The sequence below is a fragment of the Cyrtonyx montezumae genome, unplaced genomic scaffold (genome assembly GCF_038088225.1).
Source record: "Cyrtonyx montezumae isolate F1298 unplaced genomic scaffold, pur_monq_1.0 scaffold_14, whole genome shotgun sequence".
Classification (NCBI taxonomy): Eukaryota; Metazoa; Chordata; class Aves; order Galliformes; family Odontophoridae; genus Cyrtonyx; species Cyrtonyx montezumae.
This window is the reverse complement of record NW_027071870.1, coordinates 3,395,708-3,418,780: the sequence shown is the minus strand read 5'-3', so window position 1 is coordinate 3,418,780 and position 23,073 is coordinate 3,395,708. Positions and strand designations below refer to the sequence as shown.

Below are 23,073 nucleotides of genomic sequence, written 5' to 3'. Positions count from 1 at the left end.
AGTTGCTTTGAAAGTAATGCCTCTTATTTATTTCCCTAGAAACTACAACAGATACAAAGAACACAATAACATTATTGGATAGAGAAAATTCTCAGCTACAAAACACTAGTTTTCAGCATAGTCACAACCATTAGTTATGTGTTTTCAAAGCCACGAGCAAGAGCCTGTATGCCTTGCTGTATGCCATGCTGAGGGTAGTAAGGTACCAGCAGAGGTTGCCCAGAGAGGTGGTTGATTCCCCATCCCTAGAGGTTTTCAAGGTGAGGCAGGATCAGGCCCTGGGTAATCTGATCTAGCTGTGCATGTCCCTGTTCATTGCAGGGGAGTTGGACTAGACAACCTTTAAAGGTCCCTTCCAACTCTAAGGATTCTGAGATACTCACATTCTTCTTATTTCATCATTGTAAAGTCACTTCTAAATCACTTTTTTTTCATATTCCCTCTTGTGACTATATTTGGTTCTAACAGTATCTTATTGCAATGGTGTTTAACTTCTTATTAACTGTAGGGGTAGATCTGGTTATAGAAGCAGATATTGACTATGAAGCAGTAGAAGAAAATGTCTTTATTGTGTTGATACTATAATAATTGACACTAAGTTCTGGAATTTTTGAGCATGGTGGAAATTCAGTTCAGCTTTAAACTGTCTGTAGACATTAGGAAAAAAACTTAATTAAAAATAAATAATAATAAAAAGCGCTGTCTTACTGAAACATATTTTATGAACACAAAATTCTAATTTACCTTCTGGAAACTGACAGTTCCTTGCTCAGGATGGTGCTCAGGATTACAGCCACGTAGGTTGTAGGATGCAATGCTGAATAGATTATGAAAATAAGATGTGCTCACCCATGTACCCAAAATTTGTTCATACACACAAACTTGGAATAAGAAATAGTTTAAAGGAAACATGAAGTGTTACAAAGTTATTAATAGAATGACAGTAGTATTTTTGTTCATGGCACAAAATACTGTTAGAGACACTTTGCTTGCAATCCAGAAGTAGTTTCTCTCAAGCACTGCATGGAGAAGCACAGTAATAGCCCTTACGTTAACTAAAAGAGCAGAGAAGAGAATGCTTTGGATTCATTACTAACATTTTCATTTTTCAGTAAAGGCATCTGCAATTCCACTGACTTAGTAAGGTTACATTAATGCAACTGAGTAGATATGGTCCTGAGAGCTCCAATTTTGCCATCCTGGTAGTGGCATTTCAGTGTCACTTTCCTAGAAAGACACCACATAAGGAGCATTTGCTTTTTAACTACGTTTCCAGAATTATATTCTAGAATCCACAGCACTATTGCATTTCTAATGTAAATTTTTAAAAATGAAAGTGCCTGTTTTCATTTCTTCTTTCTCTGTGACAAAATTGTATTATGAACTGATTAGGTGGCTCTGCAGGAATACAGATGCCTGACTACTGATGTAAAGTCAAATCATCATTTAGACTTAAGCATATTGGAATGTCTCTCACAAAACTTTCCTTGTAAGATTTGTGATTCAGCTAATTCAAGATGACATAGACATTAAATGAGTTTTGAGGAGCAATTCAACTGAACAGATGAATCTGAGGCTCCGGAGATCACTGTCATAATATGGTGCTGCATTATAATGCTCCTCTACAGAAGCAGCTGTATTCACATAGGTTTTCTTCATGGTCTCACGCTTTAAGGCAAAGTGAAAATAATGTTAAAATTTAGTAAAATCTTTAGGTCTCCTGTAGTTATTTTGTTCTTAAATTGCATAGACTTCTGTTTCGTTTTGTTTTGTTTGCTTTGTATCGATGTGTGTGCTGATTATTGTCCTGATGTTTTCAGATCATTTTTCTCTGACTTAAGCTAGTACAGACAGATATGTTTTTAGATTCTGCAGGCATTATCTAGCATGTGAACGTATGTACTGATGTGGTAGTGCATACAAAATGTACTGGACTTCTGCAAAAGAGTCAAGACAATGTTTTTACATGCTGAGGAAATACGTACGTTTAAGAGAATAATGTATTGCAATAATACCCAATATTAGCTGAGTATCTGTGTTATCTATGAACAGTCTGGCGTGGGTCCTGGAAGCAGCCTGGGTTAAACTTCCCATTGCTGCAGAACCATTCGTGCCAGCCATGGCTCATATGCCAGGGCTGTGAGATGGAACCATCACAGCTGTGTCCTGAAGCAGGGACATGTATGGCAGGGGACTCTTAAATGGAAGCACAGGCACATCAAACTTAATGGTGTTCCAGCACAGGGGCCAGGCACTGGCAGATTTGTTAGCTGCAGAATGGTGCCATTTATATGTGCACAGGTCATGCTTTGTGTTGTGAGAACTGGTGGTTTCAGTGCCCATGGAAAGATTCACAGATTTCAGTTTTGCGTGGTGATGCCAAATGGTATTGTCAGTGTTGGATTTATAAACAGAAATAATTAATAGATCTGATTTTCAAGGGTATTATTATTTGTAGATTGTATTAATGTTGTTCTAACACTTGCTCTGGTTAAATTACCCTGAACTAATTCCTGGGATCTTACTTGTTTGTAAAAAAATGTACAGATACTTGAATAGGCTTTTTAACCTGACTGTTAACTTCATCAAAATTCTCTGGATATTTTACCTCTGAGTTAGAAATGCTGGATCAGCAAAATTGTATTACCTCACTCCGCACAGCAACATCCTAACAGACACCAAAGTATCTGCCTTTGAGCAGAGTTCCAGCAGCTCCGGAGTGATTGCACTGAGCTATGGTCCTTATTGATGGAAAAGTCAGGATCAGTGCTGTATGGTCACTTCAGAAACAAAATTACCTGAATATAGACAATTGAGATTAGATATCTGCATATAAAATTCACGGTGTTTCTCTGTGGATGTCTGTGAGTCACTACTCTAGCAACAAAACATGCTTATTTAACAGTTCCTCAGCTGTCAGATTTAATGAAACATTGTAGTAGAAGGATTTAAGTGGTGCTGCTGTCGTGTGTAGGAAAAACTGGAGTCTGGTGCATGTTCAGTCCCCCTAGCACCTGAACAAAGGGGAAGGCGGTTTGTCTACATGACATTTTTCTGCAAATATAAGTCTTGAACAGCTTGGAGAAAGCTTATTTATTTCCTTGCCAGTATGTCCTATTTAGCCTGTCTCATGCAATATGTCAAGTACCTACTGCATTTTATTGAATGATAAATTATCAAGATAGCAGTTGATAAAGGTTGGTACATTTTTACTTGGTTCCAAGATGAGTAATCCAAAACTCCTGTAGTCATGCTTTTAGTTGTCCAGGTGGGAAACACAATCAATTGTTACACACATAGCATTGCAATAAGATGTTCATTTCTATGGTCAGTGCTTGATGGGCTATTACACTTCACCAGATTATACATACGGAGTTTTCTCTTTGTCTCTGCAGAGCAGTTTCTCCCTCTTGATCTGAATCACTTTATGTTCTCTTTTCTGAGTTCCTTTGGTTTGTTAGGGAGGTAGCCTGATGATAGGGAAGCAAGAACATCACTCCTCAAAACTACATGAAAGTAGTCTGTTACCTGTCTTGTCTTCAGCAAGATATTTATTCATATATCTTAAAATTCTGTGTTGTTGCTGTCGTTGTTTTTTATGTTCCTATATTCTAAACTCAGACTGTTCAGTACAGTGTTCACTGATTCATCGCTGCTTGAAGCTATGTCTGGTCTTATGTCACAAGTCTTATGAGGAGTGGCTGAGGGAGCTGGGATTGTTTAGTCTGGAGAAGAGGAGGCTCAGAGGAGACCTTATTGCACTCTACCACTTCCTGAAGGGGGGTTGTGGTGAGGAGGGGGTGGGCCTCTTCTCCCCGATAAATAACGACAGGACGAGAGGGAATGGCCACAAATTGCGCCGGAGAAGATTTAGATTAGACCTGAGGAAACATTTTTTCTCTGAAAGAGTGGTCAGGCACTGGAATGGCCTGCCTAGGGAGGTGGTTGAGGCACCATCCCTAGAGCTGTTCAAGAAGTGTTTAGATGAGGTGCTAAGGGATTTGATTTAGTAGTTCAGTGGGTAGGGATGGTGATAGGAGGATGGTTGGACGTGATGATCTTGTAGGTCCTTTCCAACCTTATGAACCTATGAACCTATGCTTCTCAGTTTTCTCTTTCCTCAGTGAATATTGAAACATTCTCAGATGTATTAGCTCTCATTTTCAATTGAGAATTATTTTCTGCCTGTTTGTCCTTTCTAGAACTTCCTCCCTGTTCTTTGTAGATCCTCCCAGTGTAAGACCATCTGTTCAGGCATTGTTAACTCTTTACTTCAAACTTAACTGTGGAATGAGCAATACTGACTTCTTCACTTGCAGCCTTATTAGCAAAGTAGTGTGTTCATGCTGGGATGGTGTTAGGAGGAGAGGTAATCATTTCCATATAGAATTCTTTGTGATGCAAAAAAATGAGGATCATTAAGTAAAAATCCAGGAAGTGGAAAGCAAGATTTGAATCAGTCAACAGTTAAAATATCATGGGCGTATATCTCATGTTCCTAATGAATCCAGGTCTTTTAATTAATGCAGAAATTATCTTTGATGTGAAATTGCTTGCTATCCTTGAATTATGTGAACTGTCATGACTGTGTGCATGTTTACATTGTTGGCAGTGTTGGTGTGGATTTCTTTTCTTTTTCTTTTTATCCTGCCCACACCATTATTTTTCTGCTTCTAAATAGGAGAGGCAGCTTGAACATGCTCATACTGACCCAGAGGATCATGGAAATATATATAATTTCACGGTGTCAAAAATTAAACATGTATTCTTTTTCACTTCTGTGCCACCTATTTTTTGATTGGAACAGAATTGTTTGTGAGTTCCTTTCTGCTAATAGAGAATGAACGTGTTTGGCAGTCATTGTATGTGTTCAGCATCAGTAGGCTTTTTCAATACTTTAATATGTGTCAGAAAGTTTTTAAAGGATTTTAAAGCAGAGAAATAAACAGCTTTATAGGTGGGATGGTTTTCAGTTAAATTAATCAGAGAGGTCTTTAATATACAACCAACACCTAAGCTCTTTTCCTTATCCCTTGCCAATGGTTCTGTGGTCTTGTGGATGGTTTTGGAAGCAGAAGAAAGAAGTGATGCTGAGCCGTTCAAAAGAGAAAAGTGATTTTAATGCAGGCTAAATTCTTGTTAGCAGAAAAGAATATTTCTGCATCTTCCCTTTCTCTAACTCGTGTTTGTTGAATTAATAATGGAGACCCTATCATGGACCAGATTAATTATCTACATTACTGTAAGTGATTGTCTGAAGGCATACGTGAGATAAGATTTGCAGGGAGTAATAGTCTTTTGTTAGAACAAGTGATGGTGTGGGAAAAACACAGGGTGTCAGGCACACATGCCTTTTGCTTGACTTAATGCTGCCTGTTTTATGAAGGTTGACTCATGTTCTCTGCTTGGGAAGACTAGTCATTGCCCAAATGCATTTGGGGAATATTAGCTGTGGAACCTAATTAGGCTCTTTCTAATAGTGGGTGACTTTTGTACATGAATATCACTGCCGTGAACTGGTGTCTGTGTTAGGAGTCAGGCAAAGGATATTGTAGATAATTTATCATAGTTGAAAGAAATTTAACTCCGATAAGCTACAGATTAGGGACAGATGAGTTCTGTTCAGCAGAGGGACCTTTGGGTGCAGTACACTTTACTTGCCAAGAACTGAATTCTGGGGTGGAGAGCTTAGTGCCTTGTTGAAACAGTGGTAGTTCCCACCTATTTTACTGCTGTTTAGCTGTCATTCAGGTATTAACTGAATAAATATGTCTCTGTTGGTAAATAAGTAGCTGAATAAATAGCTTAGGTAAAGTTGATAGTTCATGATCTTTAATAGGTTACGTTTATAATATTATAATATTGTTACTAAACAATGACAATAAATCATTTACCTCAAATTAGTTGAAAAAAAAATAAACAGGAAGCTAAAAAAGGAAGTATGAAAGAATATTAATCAAGGATAAACAACAAGGAAAAAGAGTAAACATTTTTTTGTTTGTTTGTTTGCAGTATGCCTTACTAAAGCCCTTTTTGTTACATCTAAATAAAAAGAGTAAACAAATCAAAACATTTTAAGTATAATGGAAAGGAAAACAATGCACATACTTGGCAAGCCCTCCTTTTTGCAGCCATTACTGTCTTTGTCATTTGCAGAATGAAACCTGCTGTGAACAAAGGCTTTCTGGTTGTCACATGAACTTGACTAGAAAGTAATTCTGCAACAAAAAGATATCAAATATTAATATTTGTGCTCGTAACCAAAGGTATCTGAATTGAATAGGATTTGAGTCTGGGTCTAGCCACTTCCTCTTTTAAAAGCCATGTAAAATTAAAACAAAACAAACAAAAAATCAACAGTGATAAATCAGGACAAATACACTTATTACATCACTAACAGATGCTAGGTGAAATCAGAGATACTCTCTGCGTCTGAGGTAAAAGATAAAACCAAACCAAAATAGCAGAGAAAATAGCGTTTACCATTCAGGGAAATATCTTCTTGCATTAAAAAAAAAACACAAACTTTTTGAGTAGCCCTGCAGAGCTCAGGCAGTTGGGCTTAGATATTCCATTCCATTTTATTCCATTCCAGTCCATACATCAGCTTAGTTAGTCAGCCTGTGTCTTAAATAAAGGGTATTACAGGACCTCCTGAGCTATATTTAATGAATGACATAAAAGGAAGCTGTGCTTTGTGGCACAGCGCAAGTAGATGTTGCTGCACAAGCCTGGTGGCATGTGGTGCATGAGAAAAGTTTCTTCTTCCAGTTAGGATAGTTATCCAGTTAGGATAAATAATAGCCAGTGAAGTAACTCCCTGGGTAATGTGAATGAGTGTCTCTTGTTGCCACAGTTATACTCAACAGGGCTGATGCCACCTGACTTTAATAGCTGGCTTTATGCTTGTCTTCCCCCCATTCCAAACAAGGCCAGACACAGGCTGCATGGTGACAGTTTATCTTTTGGAAGCTGTAGGATCTGGGAAGGTCTTCACTGACTGTGGGTGAGCTGTCCTTGCCTTTTCACAGGCAAGAAGGGTGAAAGCAGCCATGTGTAAATACAGCGCCTTCACCTGGTGAAGTCACCATTTCTCTTTTGGCTTTTGTTTGTCATAGCCATTAAGATCTGAAGTTTGGATGATCATCCATGAGCTCTGTCTTTTTCAAAGGAGGCTGTCGCACTTCCTGTAGAGTATCCATGGAAACAGACAGGGAACCCTTAAAGAAAGTGATCGAACATGCTGTGCTAATTAATCCTAGCCTTCGGTTTGCTTTCAGTTGAAGGATGTAGTTAAATAAATTTTGCATGAGTAAGCATATTTGAATGTACAAAAGAGTACGAAATATATAGGGGTTTTTGTTTGTCTGTTGTTTTTTTCCTTAAGAAGAATAATTGAAATAAATAAAGAAAGAAAAAGAAAAAGAAAAAAAACACCACTAAATTAACCCAAGATGGTAACTGTCATCTGGAACATCAAAACATGAAGTGCAGAATCTTGACTGTGTTTATATATATATGTTTTGGTAGCACTGCTTTTAAACTGTAAATATATCTGAAAGATGAGGATGTTGCTCATGCTTCAAGTGTGATGGGAGACATTTACATTAATTTTGAGTCTTCAAATGAAAGTGTTCATAATTGCAAACGCTGTATTTGTGCAGAGTGTTCTTCAGAAAAAGCAAACTTTGTTCCCATTCCTGAGAAAAAGAAGCTCCTCCAAGGCATTAGCCTAATTTAGGGCCTTTGAATTCTGCACTGGAGAAGCAATTGACTAAAACAGAGGAACTGTGCCAAATGTTCCTGTGCCAAACTTTAGCCTTTGTGCGTATTTCCCTTGGTTGTTCAGTTCTGCTAAATTTGGCCATGTAGTCTGCAAAGTAGTGTAAGTACACAAGTAGGAAACCAGTTGGCAACTACATAAAACTTATGGCCTGTACCCGTAAACTTCTTAAACATGGTGTTCTGGTGCCATTTGATGTCAGTGTATTAGTTCAATTTGCTCTTACAAATCAATGTTTTAGTTCCTAACTTCTTCTGATCCAGTAGTGATCCTCTTATAAGTGAGAAACCAGATGTATCAACCTCGAACAAGGCTTTCATGAAGTTTTGGAAGTGAGAATTAGAATAAAGAATAGCATTTAGCTTTCCAGCAGTCTGGGATTAGCCTACAAGGAGCATTCACTGAAAATGTGGTGGATCTCAGTTATCCTGGCCTGAACTAGGGGTAAAGGAGATCTGCAAGCAATAAGCTGTGAAAGCAGGATGGGCAGCATCTCAAACAGAGGGCAGGATTCTTGCTGAATGATGGCCCAAGTGGAGGAAGATTTATTCAGGTTGAAAGCTATAGTACTTGCAGACCTCTATCTTAGCCAGAAGTGGCAGAAACTGTCTGGCAAGCAAAAATGTTGTATTATTTGCAGTATAATTTCTGGTATGGCAAGTTAGGTACTTATTTCTTCCTACAGGGGAGATTTCTTGAGTGTGTGGGTCAAGCACTTTGTAACAGGGAAACCTGCATTCCATTATCACCCCACAAAGCTGTGAGGCTTTTGCCAGTTTTCCCAATATCATATTGTATTGCTGGCTTTTTAAAAGGGCCTTTTCCCTGCTTGCCTGTGCTTTTAGTCCCATCACAGGTGAGCAGAAGATTAGAGAGGAAAGGGTATGTAACCTAGATCAGTTTTCCGGAGGCAACATCAAAGGGATTCTGGAAGGGAGTATGAGGCAGACAAAGAAGGGTGAGAACATTCACAATCGGGCTTTTCCAATCCTTGCATAATACTTATTTAATAACAGGAAGTCCAGGTTCACACGTTCAGGGAATACTGTAGGATGGGACGTGGGAGCTCAAAATCTGAGGCTTCTCTGTGCTAGGAATATGAGGTATTCATCAGTTAGAGCGTTTGCTGGACTCCGATTCCTAGAAGCAAAAACATTAATCGGAGGTACTGCAGGTAGCATAAGGCTAGCTCTCCTCTTCTGAGCTGTGCTACAGTTGCCAACCTTGAGTTGTTTGCATGAGCCAAGTGTTGGTCAAGCTGGTGACCAACTGGACAAAAATAAAGGATATGGAAGTCTGAAAATTGGAGGGGAAAAAAGAAGTTTGTTCTTATTTTAAATCTTTTTTTTTTAAGTAAATTTTGGCATGCAAGTCAAATTATTCCCTTACACTGGTGTAATTGCTATAATCAGCAGATAATGCAATCTATTGGCAAGATTTACCATAATTACTATGGAGATGCATTCACCGAGATTAACTGTTCTTAAATAGCTTCTCCAGTGCCTTGAGAAGTGCAAAGGACTCTCATCTTTACTTTTATGTGGATTCTCATGTTGTGTATTTCTTTCTGAGGACATGACTGATTTCAGATTTATGTGAGGTGTAAGGCATGACTGTGATTTTTTAGTGATTTCATTTTTTGTGTGTGAAAGGGAAATTGGTAATTCTTTGTTTAGGAAGAAAAAAGCTGTAGAAGAAGTGTTAGAAAAATGTGTACTTTACTGATGTTTATAAAAGCACATAAGAATCACTCCAATATTACATAAAATAGATTATGATTATGTAGTTCTGTGAGTTACTTTAAATGACTGACAAGCTTGAAAGACAATTATTGTAAATAGTGTATTTTTAGTAGGTTGCAGCTATTATCACATTGATTTCTGTTTCTGAGATTGTTGCACTGCCAATATATTTTTTTTGAGAGAAAAATTTTTACATGTAACATTTTTTGATGTGTTACTGCAATATTAATATTCATTTGAATGGAAATGTCTAAGTGTTTCTACTGCTTTCAAATATAACTTTGAATAAGTAGGCTGGAGTTCACAGCATAAACTGCAGAAGGTTTCCTTAGTCTCCCCTGCAAAACATCTCGTGTGTCTGGGAGTTCCCTTTTTTCCTAAGCACTTAAATGAAAGACTTTTGATGCCTAAGGATGAGTAGTTAATGGAAATGAATAACTTTATTTATTTATCTTTCATTTAGGTATACCACATTGTAACTTTACATCTCTCCAGGGCCTCTGATTGTCATTATCAAAGTCAAATTTTATTATTCCTTCATAATAACCACAACTCTGTTTAGACAAGTATTAAATCATAGATGCTTTCTTTCATTAAGCAACTTATTTTGTTACTAGAAGAAAAAATTGCTTGCAACATGAATTCATGTTAATGTGGTATGATCTCATATATACTTTTAAGATCTTAACTATACAGCAAGCCATTTTGTTGTTCTTTTTTAATTAATTTCTTTGTATTTACTCCACAGGTCTTGCACGAGCTAAATCAGTTCCCAGCCATACATATTCTAATGAAGTGGTAACCCTATGGTACAGACCTCCAGATGTCCTTTTGGGATCAACAGAATATTCCACCTGTCTTGATATGTGGTCAGTATAGCATCTTTGCACAAGACTCTATGTAGGTGCTTTAGCTCAGATTTTGTTTGTGTGTGTAAACAAATATGTGGCACAAATAATGGTATAGTTAAAGCTTGAAGTTATATTGGTATAACTCATGTGCATCTCTGTGGTTGACTCAGTTATTTCCTTAAAGGAATGTTCTCCTGCAACCCACAGAGTGGGTACCTGCTGTTGGCATACCACTGGCAGAGCCAGTAGTGCTTTTCAGAAGACTGTAGAGTTGTTGCTTGTTGCTTCTTAGTAAATAACTGTCAACTACGATACAGTACATGGTAGATAGTGCTATTTTAGGAAAACCTACTAATAATGCAAGACTGGTAAAGCATTGCATTTGTGACTGAAGTGCCCAAATTTTCCCTGCCCATCAGATCTTCTGAGATGTAGCAAGGAAAATCCCAGGATTCTCTGGATGCAAAAATACAGCATCTGCTCTTCATCTGCTCTACTCGTTAGCAGAAAGTCAGTGTGTGACACATTGTTAGACAACTTTCTTACAAACAGATATGACAGGACAGCATGATGCATGGAGGATAGGCACCTAGCTTGCTTTTGATAACATCAGTTAATCCCATGTTGAACAATGAAGGTGTTTGTGATTTTTTGACTGCTAGAAACCAAGGTAGAGGTTCTTTGTTCATCCTCATGGTTTTGAGGTCACAAACCTCTGTACTGTGTGTATGCTGTCATTAGTTAGAACATCATCTGTATTGGCAGAAGCATTGCAGACTGATTCAGGAAATAGTAATGTGTAAGAAAAATGTTTTTCTTTATCAAGACCATCTTGTGTTATGGTAGAAGTTAATTTGTTTTGAATTTGTGTTTAATCCTTTATATCTGCATGACTCTTTTTTTTTTTTTTTTGAGTAAAAAATGATCCCAAAGAAGTTTCAAAGAAGTGTAATGATTTTTTTTATAGCTTGCTGAATCACAGAATTATGTCATGTGTTGTCTGTCCCAGTTCCTCACCTCCTTTTGAGTAAAGGATTTTTCCTAATGTATGGGAACAGTTGAATCATGGCCTGAACCACTGATTGATCACCTGAGGTGGGCACTGAGTCAGCCACAGGAGCACAGGTGAAGGCAATTCACCTGTGTGACCGGAAGGGGTGGAGTCTGGCTCCACCTCTCCCAGACCCCATTTAAGGGCTGACCACTACTGGGGAAGGCTCTCTTGTTGGAGAGCCTTCCCCTGTGGAGTCCTGGGTGAGCCTCGACCATCAGTGACAGGTGAGCCTTTATTTACTGGTTGTCTGTATACCATCTGGATAAGCCATACGAAATATACCATCCACCTCCATTATTTTCTGTGGGTGCTATTCTTTTGGGTTATTCACCCTACACCTAACATTTAATCTAAATTTCTCCTTTTTTAGTTTAAAGCCAGTTCCCTCTGTTCTATCACCATCAGACCATGTAAGAAGTTGGTTTCCCTCCTGCTTGTAAGCTCCCTTCGAGTACTGGCAGGCAGCAACTAGGTCTCCTTGGAGCATTCTCTCCTCCAAGCTATATAGGCTCAGCTCCCTCAGCCTGTTTTTGTACAAGAGATGCTCTAGCCCTCTGGTGATCCTCGTGGCCCTCCTCTGGACTCACTCCAGTGGCTCTGCATCCCTTGTGCTGGGGGCCGCAGACGTGGGTACAGTACTGCAGGTGGGGCCTTGTATGCTCAGAGTAGAGAGGGACGCTCAACTCTGCCATCCTGCTGCCACCACTCCTTTGATGCAGCCCAGGATTCAGCGGGCCTTCAAATTTCTGCTACCCCTCACAAATTGGCCAACTATGGGTAGCATAGAAGGACCTGGTAATACAGTTTCATTCATGTGGCAGGAATTTTTCTAAAGGCTGAGCTACTGCTGCTTCTGAAGTCAGGTTTGAGCAAATCTCTATTGCATGTGACAGATGAGCTTTGGGTTTTACTTGTGTGTTTGCTGAGTTGCCTGCAACAGCTCTTGATGTGTGCTGGTGAGAGGTGTTGGTCCATGTTTGGGTCACTGCTGTGGATGTGGCATGTCCAGCAGTGAGCTCTGCTGGAGCCCAGGCAGCCGTGGGGCTCTCTTTGTGTGAAGGCTGCTCAGAGTTGGGCCATAATTATATTAAAACCACATAGGTTTCTCTGCATCCTTCCCTTCCTCTCACTCTGGGAAATCACTGTCTTCCATCAGCTACAAAGATAATGTGGTAATTTGTTATCAAAAGTGTGTTTGTAACATTAGCATCTTTATGCAATTATCGGCATTATGTCCTTATGGCAGAAACTGCATGCTCTCTTGTGTCCTTATTGATAATCCACATTATGACAAAACTAGGCAGCCACTTCACTAAATATTTAAATAACACTGAGGCACAAAGCACAGCTGTGTCTTCCGCTTAGGAAAAATAAATAAAAAAAAGGCAAGAGGCCCTTTCTGTACCCGTGATAAATAACATTTCATGGGGACTCCCAAGGAAGGGAAAGTGGAGCTCCTACTGAGGAGAAGCCCAGCTGCATGAAAAAGGAGTCCAAATATTAACCACTGGACAGTGGTGGGGAAGCAGGTGGCAGAGGCTGCAGGCTATTTTTACACTTCATTTGCTGGTGGTAGGGCATTAGGGGAGTAACTAAAAGCTAATGATCCGCATACAGTATTACATTCTCCTGCTTTCTTTTTAAATAGCTGCTGGCAATAAAATAATATTAATGAAGACATACATGCATTAGTGGTGTCAGGCTAGCGATGGAAATCAATGAATGCAGTGGGCTTTATGATTTACTGCTGACAGCATATGATACAGCAGCATTGTGTGAATGTGCTACACTACCTAAGACTGGATCAAAGAGTTGTGATAACCTTTGATATGCTTGCTTTTTTTCTTTTTTCTTTTTTTCCTCTTGATGAGGACTTACTGGTAGATTATGAAAATGGCTTTGCATTGCCTCTGGTGTAACTTTTCTTAATCCTTGAATTTTACAGTCCTTTGAAATTCAGTGCGGGGAAAATAAGGTTCAGTACATAAAGGGTTTATGAATAACTAAAACCCGTATATAAGTAATTCAGAAAAATCCCCAAATGAACCTCTCCTATTTGTTCCTTGCAGAAAGAATATAGTCTTACTAAATGAAGTAATTTAAACAGCTTATTAAACCATTTTTAGTTCTAGTAATGCATTTGCTGCTACATCTGGGTTTCTCAGATCAGGAAGTCACTAGGGATGTTTTATTTTGAAGTGCAGCTGGCTAAAAACTGTTTTTGCTAACAGCTGGCAAATTCTGCATATCCTGTTTTGCTTTTAAAAAATAAACCTTAGTAACAGTTCAGGTAACCCTGTGTTGACTTCTTAAATTCACTTTTAGTAATGAACATCATCTGTGCTTAGAGCTGTGAAAGAAATTGTTCATAACTAGGCAAGTCAAATGTTATGAAATTGCTTCACAGTCACTGTTATTTAACTTTGTAACATCTGGATTGATGGACACGATGTCAATTCAGATCATAATCTGAGGATAGCTATTTGCATGAAGATTTTCTGCTATATTGTTAGACAAATAAATGGTAATTTTATGGTATATGGTGCTTTCCATGTATTGTGTGCACTGAGGTATTAAGATTAGGATGTTAAGATGAGGATACTGCAATAACTGTCAAGGTATTGTTAATTAAACCTATTGTCAGTGAGCTCCTCAGAAGTTTTCAATGGCAAATTTAACTTTTGATTGGAAAATTGTCATGGGGTCTAATTTATAGAAAAACCAAGTGTGAGGAAAACATCTTCATCTCTGCTTATTGGAAAGACATTTCAGTTCCTATCTAGATAACAATTTTTATCCATCTGAAATAAGAGACTTCCTATCCTTCTTACCCTGCTAAAAATATTTATTGTGTGCATTCATGAGAGTAAAAAAAACACTGAGAATAACATCTTCAACAGGATCTTGTGGCAAAATGTTTAAGTATGAAGGTGATTTCTTATGTGTTTTTTTTCTTGCATTCTGCTTTTTTTTCAGAACAAATAAGCCTAATTGCAAGACTCTTGCAAAAAGTTATTATGTACCATTTGATCTTTCATGGATATATTTCTTAGTATAGAATCTGAAAGTTGCTATAGATCATTGAGTCACAAACATTTTCTGGAGCTTTTATATCTAGGTATTCCGTGATGCAGGCAAGAACTAGAATACTATACTATTTTTAGCTACAACTGGTTCAGTAAATACTTTGAACTATCATACTTCAAAATAGCTAACATTTCATTTATCATATCTGATTTCTATAGAAATTTTAATGTTCTTTGTCATTACAGGAGAAATATTTGTCATGTGAGAATTGTAACCAATTTACATTGTGCCCCTATCCTTTAATCAGACTGTATTTCCCATGGTAGGTTACTTTCATGTATCAAAGATTTGAAATCATGAAAGATGAATTCCAACTGAGTTCATCATCCATGGTATTCATAAGATGCAATGGACATGAACTAGAATACAGAAAGACCCAAATGCATGTGGGCTTCATGACCAGATAAAAATCTTATGTGAAGAGCCAGCATGCATCTTTGCTATGAAGAGCATGCTGAATGTCATTACTTTCAGAGAAACTATTAGAAAGCACTGCAGATCTGTCCAAGGCAAAAGGTTTGACAGTTTTTAACACACATAGCAAATGTTCCTCAAGCATTCACTAAGGCTTTATATAATCTCCATTTAAGTATAAGGTAACACAGAGTTTGGAAATGACTCCTTATTCCTAAGAGTGTTTGTAGCCTCTTTTGCAAATTCATCAGGAAAAAAACAAACAAACAGTATATTAGCTGAAGGAAACAACCTAACCATTTTTAATAGATAGTATTTCACCAGAGCTTTTATATAATTTCCTTGTAGTATCCAAGTGCAGATAGGTTGTTGATTCTTCTTGTTGGAGTAAGTATCTTTGCTAAACAGAAGAATGCAAACTCATAAAACCAAAAATATAAAACTAAACTCTAAGTATGCAAGCTAATTTTAAGACAATAAGTTCTTGAGTTATAGATTTTATGCAAAGGAAAAACAAAACAGTTCACATCAAAAACAGTTTCTTGAGGCATCCAACTTCATTTTTACTGGCTCATTTACTGTGTCAATTGAAACGCAAGGGTAACTAGTTTAGCTGTGCTATTAACTCTTAGTCTGTATAAGGATGTGTGGTGGCAGCTGAAGTCCCAGCAAATTAAGCAGGACAATAGAAGAGCAATATTAGATGGTATAGCCACATATGGTCTCGTCAATACATCAATAGGTTTAGTCATGCTTCTTGTCATCAGAGGGTAAGCCACACATTTTAACATTAAATGGCTGTCACTTTCCTTTGTAAGGTTATCCTATGCTGTTCCATGGGGAAGAGCTCTAAAAAAAACATTTCAGACTTAGCAGCATTTGACTTATTTATTCAAAGTCAGAAGTCCTACCAAGAAAGAAGGAAAATTTGGTATGAATATACTGAAATATGTTTTTGTCACAAAAATGATTTCTGAAATGCTGCCTGGAAATGACAATGTGTGCTGTGTGCACAGATGATACATAAATAACATACCCTTGGAGATTCGTGCACAGTACAGTCAAGTTAATTGGCCATATTTCACATATCAAGATGTAATCTTTGCATTACAGAAACTAGAGATGGGAGTGATCTGTAAGATAATCTTATCCACCCCACTGTTAATGCAAATCTGGTCCCTGAAGGATATTCCTGAGTTGCAGCTTGCCTGGTTTCACATGACTGTAACTGTGGAGTTCTCATCCTTTGGGAGGTTGGGGTACAATGCAATCATTAAGTGTATTTCTCTAACACATCCTAAAGTTTTCATTTCCTAAATGTTTTTTCCCATTTCTGGTTATCTTTAATCTACTTATGGCTCTGGGAGGCATTAAAATCCTAGCAGATTCTTCACTGCCCTTCATTTTACATAACTTTAAATACAGAGTCATCGTGTTCTCCCTGTCCTTTGTGCTTTCTTTTAGCCAAGAATGACATAGTTCTTGTATTTCTTTCCTTACAAACCAGCTCTTCTGGACTGTAAATAATGGTTACTTTGTTCAAAAATCTCTCTAACCTGTTTTAGTGGTTTGTGAGGTATCCAAAAACAAGTTTAAATGTAAAGGCCTCGTACAGACTTTTATGTCTGTTCATGTTCCAGGTGTGTATTTAAGGCTTGTGATTCAGAGTTCCTGCCATACATTTAGTTTTTACTTGCTGTGAGCTTAATACAAAACTCACTAAGTGTACTAAAGCATCTAAAATACCATTCTAGCCATTTAAAGTCTGCATTTGATATTTTGCCTTTCTGGGTATTTCATATCAGTTCAATGTCATGATTTTTTTTTTATTCCTTTCTCCCCCTCCTCTCTTTCTCACTGTTTGGTATTCATTTAATCTTCCTTTCTGTGGGTTTGTTCTTCAGAGAGTGCTGGGTGAGTGCCATAAGCTTTGGAACCAAGCATAATTTTCATGTGGGCCAAAGTGAACAGCAGTCCTCCAGCCCAAGGCTGGAAGGATTTTCATGTTTCTCTCCTCAGTGATTTTAATATCCTTTTCATTTTAGTATTAGTTGCTCGTCTAACTCCTCATTTCAGCATATGACTAAATGGAGTACTAGGTTACACAACAGCTCGAGCCACATAATAGGATTCTTCTTTCCAAACAGGAAATTTTTCTTCAGTGGTATTTGCAGTTTTTTTTCTAGATTTTTGGCTCATTCTTGTACCAGATCTGCTTGAAGTGGAAGATTTTGAAAATATATTTAAAAAAACCAACAAAGAACAGTCTGGAAAAATCTTCATGTTCCTTTTACATCAGAGCTAGCTGTAGTTTCTCTGCAGATAACAGTTCATCATTTTAGGGTTGAAATGAAAAACTGATTTGATGAAATGTCCTCTTTCTGGTTGCAGAGGTCTAATCCCCTTTTCAGTGGTTTAAATTCCATTGTTTTATTTCTTGTCTTGAATAAACAACTTCCAACAGAAATCTTGAATTTTTCTTTGCCTGAGATCCTGATACTGTTTGTAACTATTTGACAAAGATATATTGTGCCCATCTCTGCCTAATGAAGCACAAACCAGAGTGAATGATGAGTGGCAGTTTAATCAATTCTGTTCATTCAGTAACCAGCAGCACCATATGGAACATAAATTTCAACCTCTCTCTTTTATAAACACCTGAATTATTCCAAAATTGGACCATAACCCTGCCTTCAATGTTTTTTTTTCCACTTCTTCAATGACTAGGGTGAAACTTTGTTTACTGTATCTGTGTTTTGGGATGTAGAAATGAGAAATGGTGATGTATGTTTAATTTTCTCTCTGAGAGATTTGACCATCAACTCTCACCGTTTTCAAATACAGAATTGTTTCTCTGTTCTATAGTAGTCAGAGTCATCAAAAATGAGTAAAATATGGCTTAGCTGTTGATAATCTCAGATGTAATAGTTTACCTCTAAAAACAGTTAAATTAGAGATGACTGTTGGAATTTTCTGACTAAAAGACTAAACTCACAGTTTAAGGAGAAGGTGGAACTGTAGTTGTCTTTGGGAGTTATTAATTCATTCTGATATATATTTTGAGTTATTGAATTGACATTTGCTCTGGGTGAAGGTTTTTTTTATGCGGCTGCTACGCAGATGAGGTTATGTCATACATAGGATCTTGCACGTGCAAGTTGTTTATGTATGGGAAATTGTAATTCAGCAAGTTGCAACATTTAGTTGAATTCTGCATCCTATTGCAGCCAAGAGAGACATTCTCTCTTACTATTACTTTTGTTGATGGAACAAGTGTTGAGCTCCTTTCATCCAGAAAAGGAGCAAATGCAAATATGTAATTTCTTTTGCTTCTCAGATGTGAGAATCACACAGATTATCCAGTTTATAGTTTAAGATCTGCAGAAACTTTCCTCGGGTCTTCAGAATCCATTCTTTTGGCTGCATATTTATTCCCCAGTTTCCTAGTACTTCTGCCAGAGGTTTAAATCGGTGAGATGAGGGGACTAGCATTGAAATACCTTTTATGGCAGTGCGGGGCAAGGAGCTTTAGCAAGGCAGTTGTCATGATGGGGAGAGGAAAGAAGCTGTGTCTCGAAGCCCATCTGAGGAGTCACCTGCATTTGAGCAGTAGCTCGTTGTCTGTGAGCAGTCATGAGCCCTTTTGATTCATTTTTCCAAATTTGCCTTCACTCTGATCCCTTCCAGTGTGCCTCTGTGTCATGATCCTGGTATGTTCAGCTTCTCTCGGAGGTGTTCTTTCATTGCCACTTCCACATCTCCAGAGTCTGTTTGGGAGCGTGTGTGTTCCTTGGGAAGCATTCATAGAGATGGAAAGCTGCTGCTGTGTCTTTACTGGTGTCAACAACTACCATTCATTTTCCTCTTATCTTAGCTTTCAAACACCCTAAAACAAAGTATTTGTGTACATTGTTTTTCAGTAAGTACATGTGCTTGTCCTTCAGCCTGGCATTGATTTAAAATATAATGCAAATAAAATACATTATTTGAATATTGGTGATAGAGACAAATCATTGTTTATAGCTCTTGAATCTAAAATAAATCTTCTGACATTGCATACTTTTCTTTTTTTCCCTCTGTAGGGGAGTGGGATGTATCTTTGTAGAAATGATTCAAGGAGTTGCTGCTTTTCCAGGAATGAAAGACATTCAGGATCAACTTGAAAGGATATTTCTGGTGAGTTCTTTTTTGCGGATGTAATATACCCGAAACAAATGGCAAATGTTCGTGTATGTTTTTGTTCCTGTGTCAGGAATGATGTTGCTGTTTCAACCAAGGATCAGAAGTCTAGTAAACAAACTAGGTATAATTTACTTCATATATTCTTGAGAATTTTGTAGTATGTTCAGATCATGTAAAATATTTTTTTTGAACATATATTTTTCAAGTAAGCCAGGGAAAGATTCCTATATAGCTGCAGAAAAGTACTTTTGCAATTGTAAGCCAATGGAAATTGGTTTGTTATGCTCACTTTGCAAGTGATCAGAAACTACAGCTTTGACTGGTGTGCTGTTAATGTTATGCTAATATTGCAATGTCAGAGGGAAGGGTTCTTCTGTGAGATAAACATAGGTAGGAAAGAGCAAGGTAGAAAATTGAACAGAAAATGGGAAATCAGAGGTGGTGATTATAGTCAAGTCCAACAGGAGCTCTTGGCTACTGCTTCTGCATTCTCTTTGGGAATGTGAGTGTGCTCACTGAGAAGCACTCACACAGACACAGCATTGCTCATAGAGTGCACTGGAGCCTTCATAAAGTATGTAGGTGGATTGGCCAAGGGAGAAAGTATTGTAAGAACAGCATCTTCTCTCAACCTGTCAATCTGTTTTGATTCTGACTACGAATTTTGGAGGAAAACTTTTTTTAAAGATTTATCTGTCATAAGCCAGATGTATTTCACACACACATTATTTATTTGGAATTCTTTCATGGCATATGGAGAGGAGAAAGGGAAAAAAAAAAAGCTTTTGTATTGTGTTTATAAAATTTATGGCCCTAATTTCACTCTGACTTGCTTGTATGACCTCTCTTTTTTGGGGGAATATCAATGAATTTATCACCCGCTTTTAGGAGAGACTGAAAAAAAAACCTCTATAAAACAAGACCTTATTTGACTGTGATATAAAAATATCTCATTTTATGTAAAGTATTTTGTTACTCTGCCCACTTGACTAATACAGAATCCTCTGCTAATGAGAAAATAGCTGTGCTGCAATGTACCCAACCAGAAGCAGTTCTTCAAGGGTTTCTGTGATGTGTCGAATTGCTTTGTTAGTTTGCCACTGTGCATGTTTTAAGCTAGCAACTACCAGGCCAGTTTTAGAGTTCTGCTTTTTAAAAACTATGCTTCTCATTTATTGAGATGAAATTTCCTCCTTTTGTTGAACACAAAACTTTGGAAGTAGAAATTGCTTCTTTTCTGCTTCATCTCTTCTATTGTGGTAAAATTTTAGTGAGTGTGTCCGTGTTGGATGTTAAACAGACTTGTAACAGCAGAAATTTGTGCTTCTTTTGAGATCTTTTTGCACTAGGTGTGTCATAAAAATCTATGCTTACATGTCTTTTATAAACCTGCTGTTTGTTCCCATATTCCTTCTTCTCTGTTCCCTACAATTGTTTTTGTGTCAAAATGACAAAATAAATACATCCCACAGTGAGTTTTGAGGCCTCTCAGTTTTTAGATTGTTTGCAGCTGAAATACCGAAGACAGTGTTGAAACAGCAAGAGATAATGATCTTGTTTCTATAACTTGATCTTTTACAAACCTTAGAAGGAAAAGATAAAACTTTGGACTGGATAGGTTTATGATCTGTTGTAAATCAGAGTTAATCTTTCTAATGGAAGTGCCTAGTTACCCTCAGCTAAATAGTTTCAGTGAATGCCTTCCTAATGTACTGTAAGCATCATTAAGAATTTATTTATTTAAAAGTTATAGAACAAAAGATTTTTTTTTGCTATTGTACTTGAAGAGAAGGATTAAATTCATCCATTCTCCAGTGAATCACATGCAGTATGGTAGTTAGCTACCATAATAGTTCTGAAGTACAAAATTAATCAGGTTGTTACACAAGATAACTAGTACAATTAACTTCCTCACAGTGAAGACTCACAGTCGTAAAGAACCAGACCAACCGTTACAAGATTTTTCCCACAAGTCTTTCCATAGTTCCCTTTCCCAACATCTATCAATATTGTGTTTCTCCTAGCAAAGGACAGGCTTTGCAAATGGCAGAGGCTGCAGCCCACCTTCTTGTGGATGCTTTTGTTCTTTAGCCCTCTCCTAAGAGGGCTAGTTTGTGTCTTACCTGTTGCCACTGTTACCAGTCATTGTCGCACTTGCATATCCTATAAGAATCTGGGTTGCAGATCAAAACTTTCAGGAAATCTGTTACATCGTACCAGGAAAAGTTATGAGATGACAGGAAAACTAAACATAATTTAATGTGAGTAACAGCTTAGAATTCTTACTGGCTGTTTATTTTCCTGTTGTATAGTTCTCCGTTACTATGTAAGTTAAAATGTTGTATGTATGCTGCTTCAATGATTATCAAGTGCAAGGCAAAGTGATTCTGCAAATGCTTCTACGTAACTCTACCATAGGCATTCTTTACATACCTACATTGCAAGAGCAGATTCAACACAGCAAAACACAATGTTTCTTTCTGGTTATGATTGATATTCCGTTATGTTTAATAATGGCTTAATTAAGTGATTGTGAATAATAGATTAGGAAAAGATTGGTCTTTCATTGAAGAGCACATCCATTTAAATGTGTATTTATTGACTTCTGTTGTTTTAGACAATTGTGGATTTTTATAAACAGGAATATGAACTAATTTTATGTTCATGTTGCAATAGCTGTTATTAGTAAACATTCTCAGGTACTATTATACTAGACCTCAATAAAACAAGGGTTTATAAACTCAAATCTTTTCTTTGAAATGGAGCAGTGGTAGAGGTGCTGACCTAATGAATGAGCAGACTGCATACTATTATTGTCACAGTTTGGATCTAATAATATGATTGCTTTTTCCCACATGTATTTAAAAGTATGAATAATTAAAAATAAAGTACTTACTGAGTAAAAGGGAAATGCAATCTACTCATAGGTGTTTTTTTCAAAAAGGCTTAATAGCAAAAAAAAATAATAAAAAGTCTTAAACCAGAGTGGTGAGCCTTGATCAGTGTACTGTTACATCTTTACTCATACTTTTTTCCTACTTACTGGGACTTGGATTACTTCTTGGATAGAACAGGAAGTAGAGAGAACTTGCCAAGGTTTGCAGACAGAAAGTTAGAAATGCAAAAGCCCAACTCAAACTTAGACTGGCTACTGCAATAAAGGAGAACAGAAAATCCTTTTACAAATATATTAACAGCAAGAGAAGAACTAAGGAGAATTTCTGTACTTTACTTGATGAGGCAGGGAATGTAACCACAGATGATAAGGAAAAGGCTGAGGTTCTCAATGCCTTCTTCACATCTGTCTTTAATAGACAGAGCAGTTATCCTCAGGGTACTTGCCCTGACCTGGAAGTCTGGGATGGAGCGCATAATGCACCCCCTGTGATCCAAGTGGAGACAGTCAGACCTGCTCCTGCATCTGAACTGCCACAAGTCCATGGGACCAGATGGGATCCACCCAAGGGTGCTGAGGGAGCTGGCAGAGGTGATTGCCGAGCCACTTTCTGCCATCTATCAGCATTCCTGGTTATCTAGAGAGGTCCCACAAGATTGGAGGCTTGCTGATGTGACTCCCATCTACAAGAAAGGCCGTAAGGAAGACCCGGGGAACTACAGGCCTGTCAGCCTGACCTCGGTATCAGGGAAAGTTATGGAGCAGATGATCTTGAGGGAAATCACACGACACGTGCATGGCAACCAGGGGATCAGACCTAGCCAGCATGGGTTCACAAAGGGCATGTCGTGCTTGTCCAACCTCATCTCCTTCTATGACTGGGTGACCAGACAGGTAGATGAGGGAAAGGCTGTTGATGTAGTCTACCTGGACTTCAGCAAGGCCTTTGACACGGTCTCCCACAGTATTCTCCTGAGGAAACTGGCAGCCCGTGGTGTGGACAGGTTCACTCTTCTCTGGGTGGAGAACTGGCTGGAGGGCTGTGCCCAGCAGGTAGTGGCTAA

The 23,073-nt window shown here is 37.9% G+C and overlaps 1 protein-coding gene across 2 annotated transcripts in view; it reads left to right on the top strand.

Annotated features, from left to right (window-relative positions):
• CDK14 (cyclin dependent kinase 14) overlaps positions 1 to 23,073 on the top strand; it is a 308,533-nt gene that overhangs the window by 164,848 nt on the left and 120,612 nt on the right. For both annotated transcript variants that reach the window (XM_065731296.1, XM_065731297.1), the window contains 2 exons: positions 10,274 to 10,394; positions 19,014 to 19,107. In XM_065731296.1, coding sequence (XP_065587368.1) covers positions 10,274 to 10,394; positions 19,014 to 19,107 — 215 coding nt within the window. The remainder of the gene's footprint in view (positions 1 to 10,273; positions 10,395 to 19,013; positions 19,108 to 23,073) is intronic.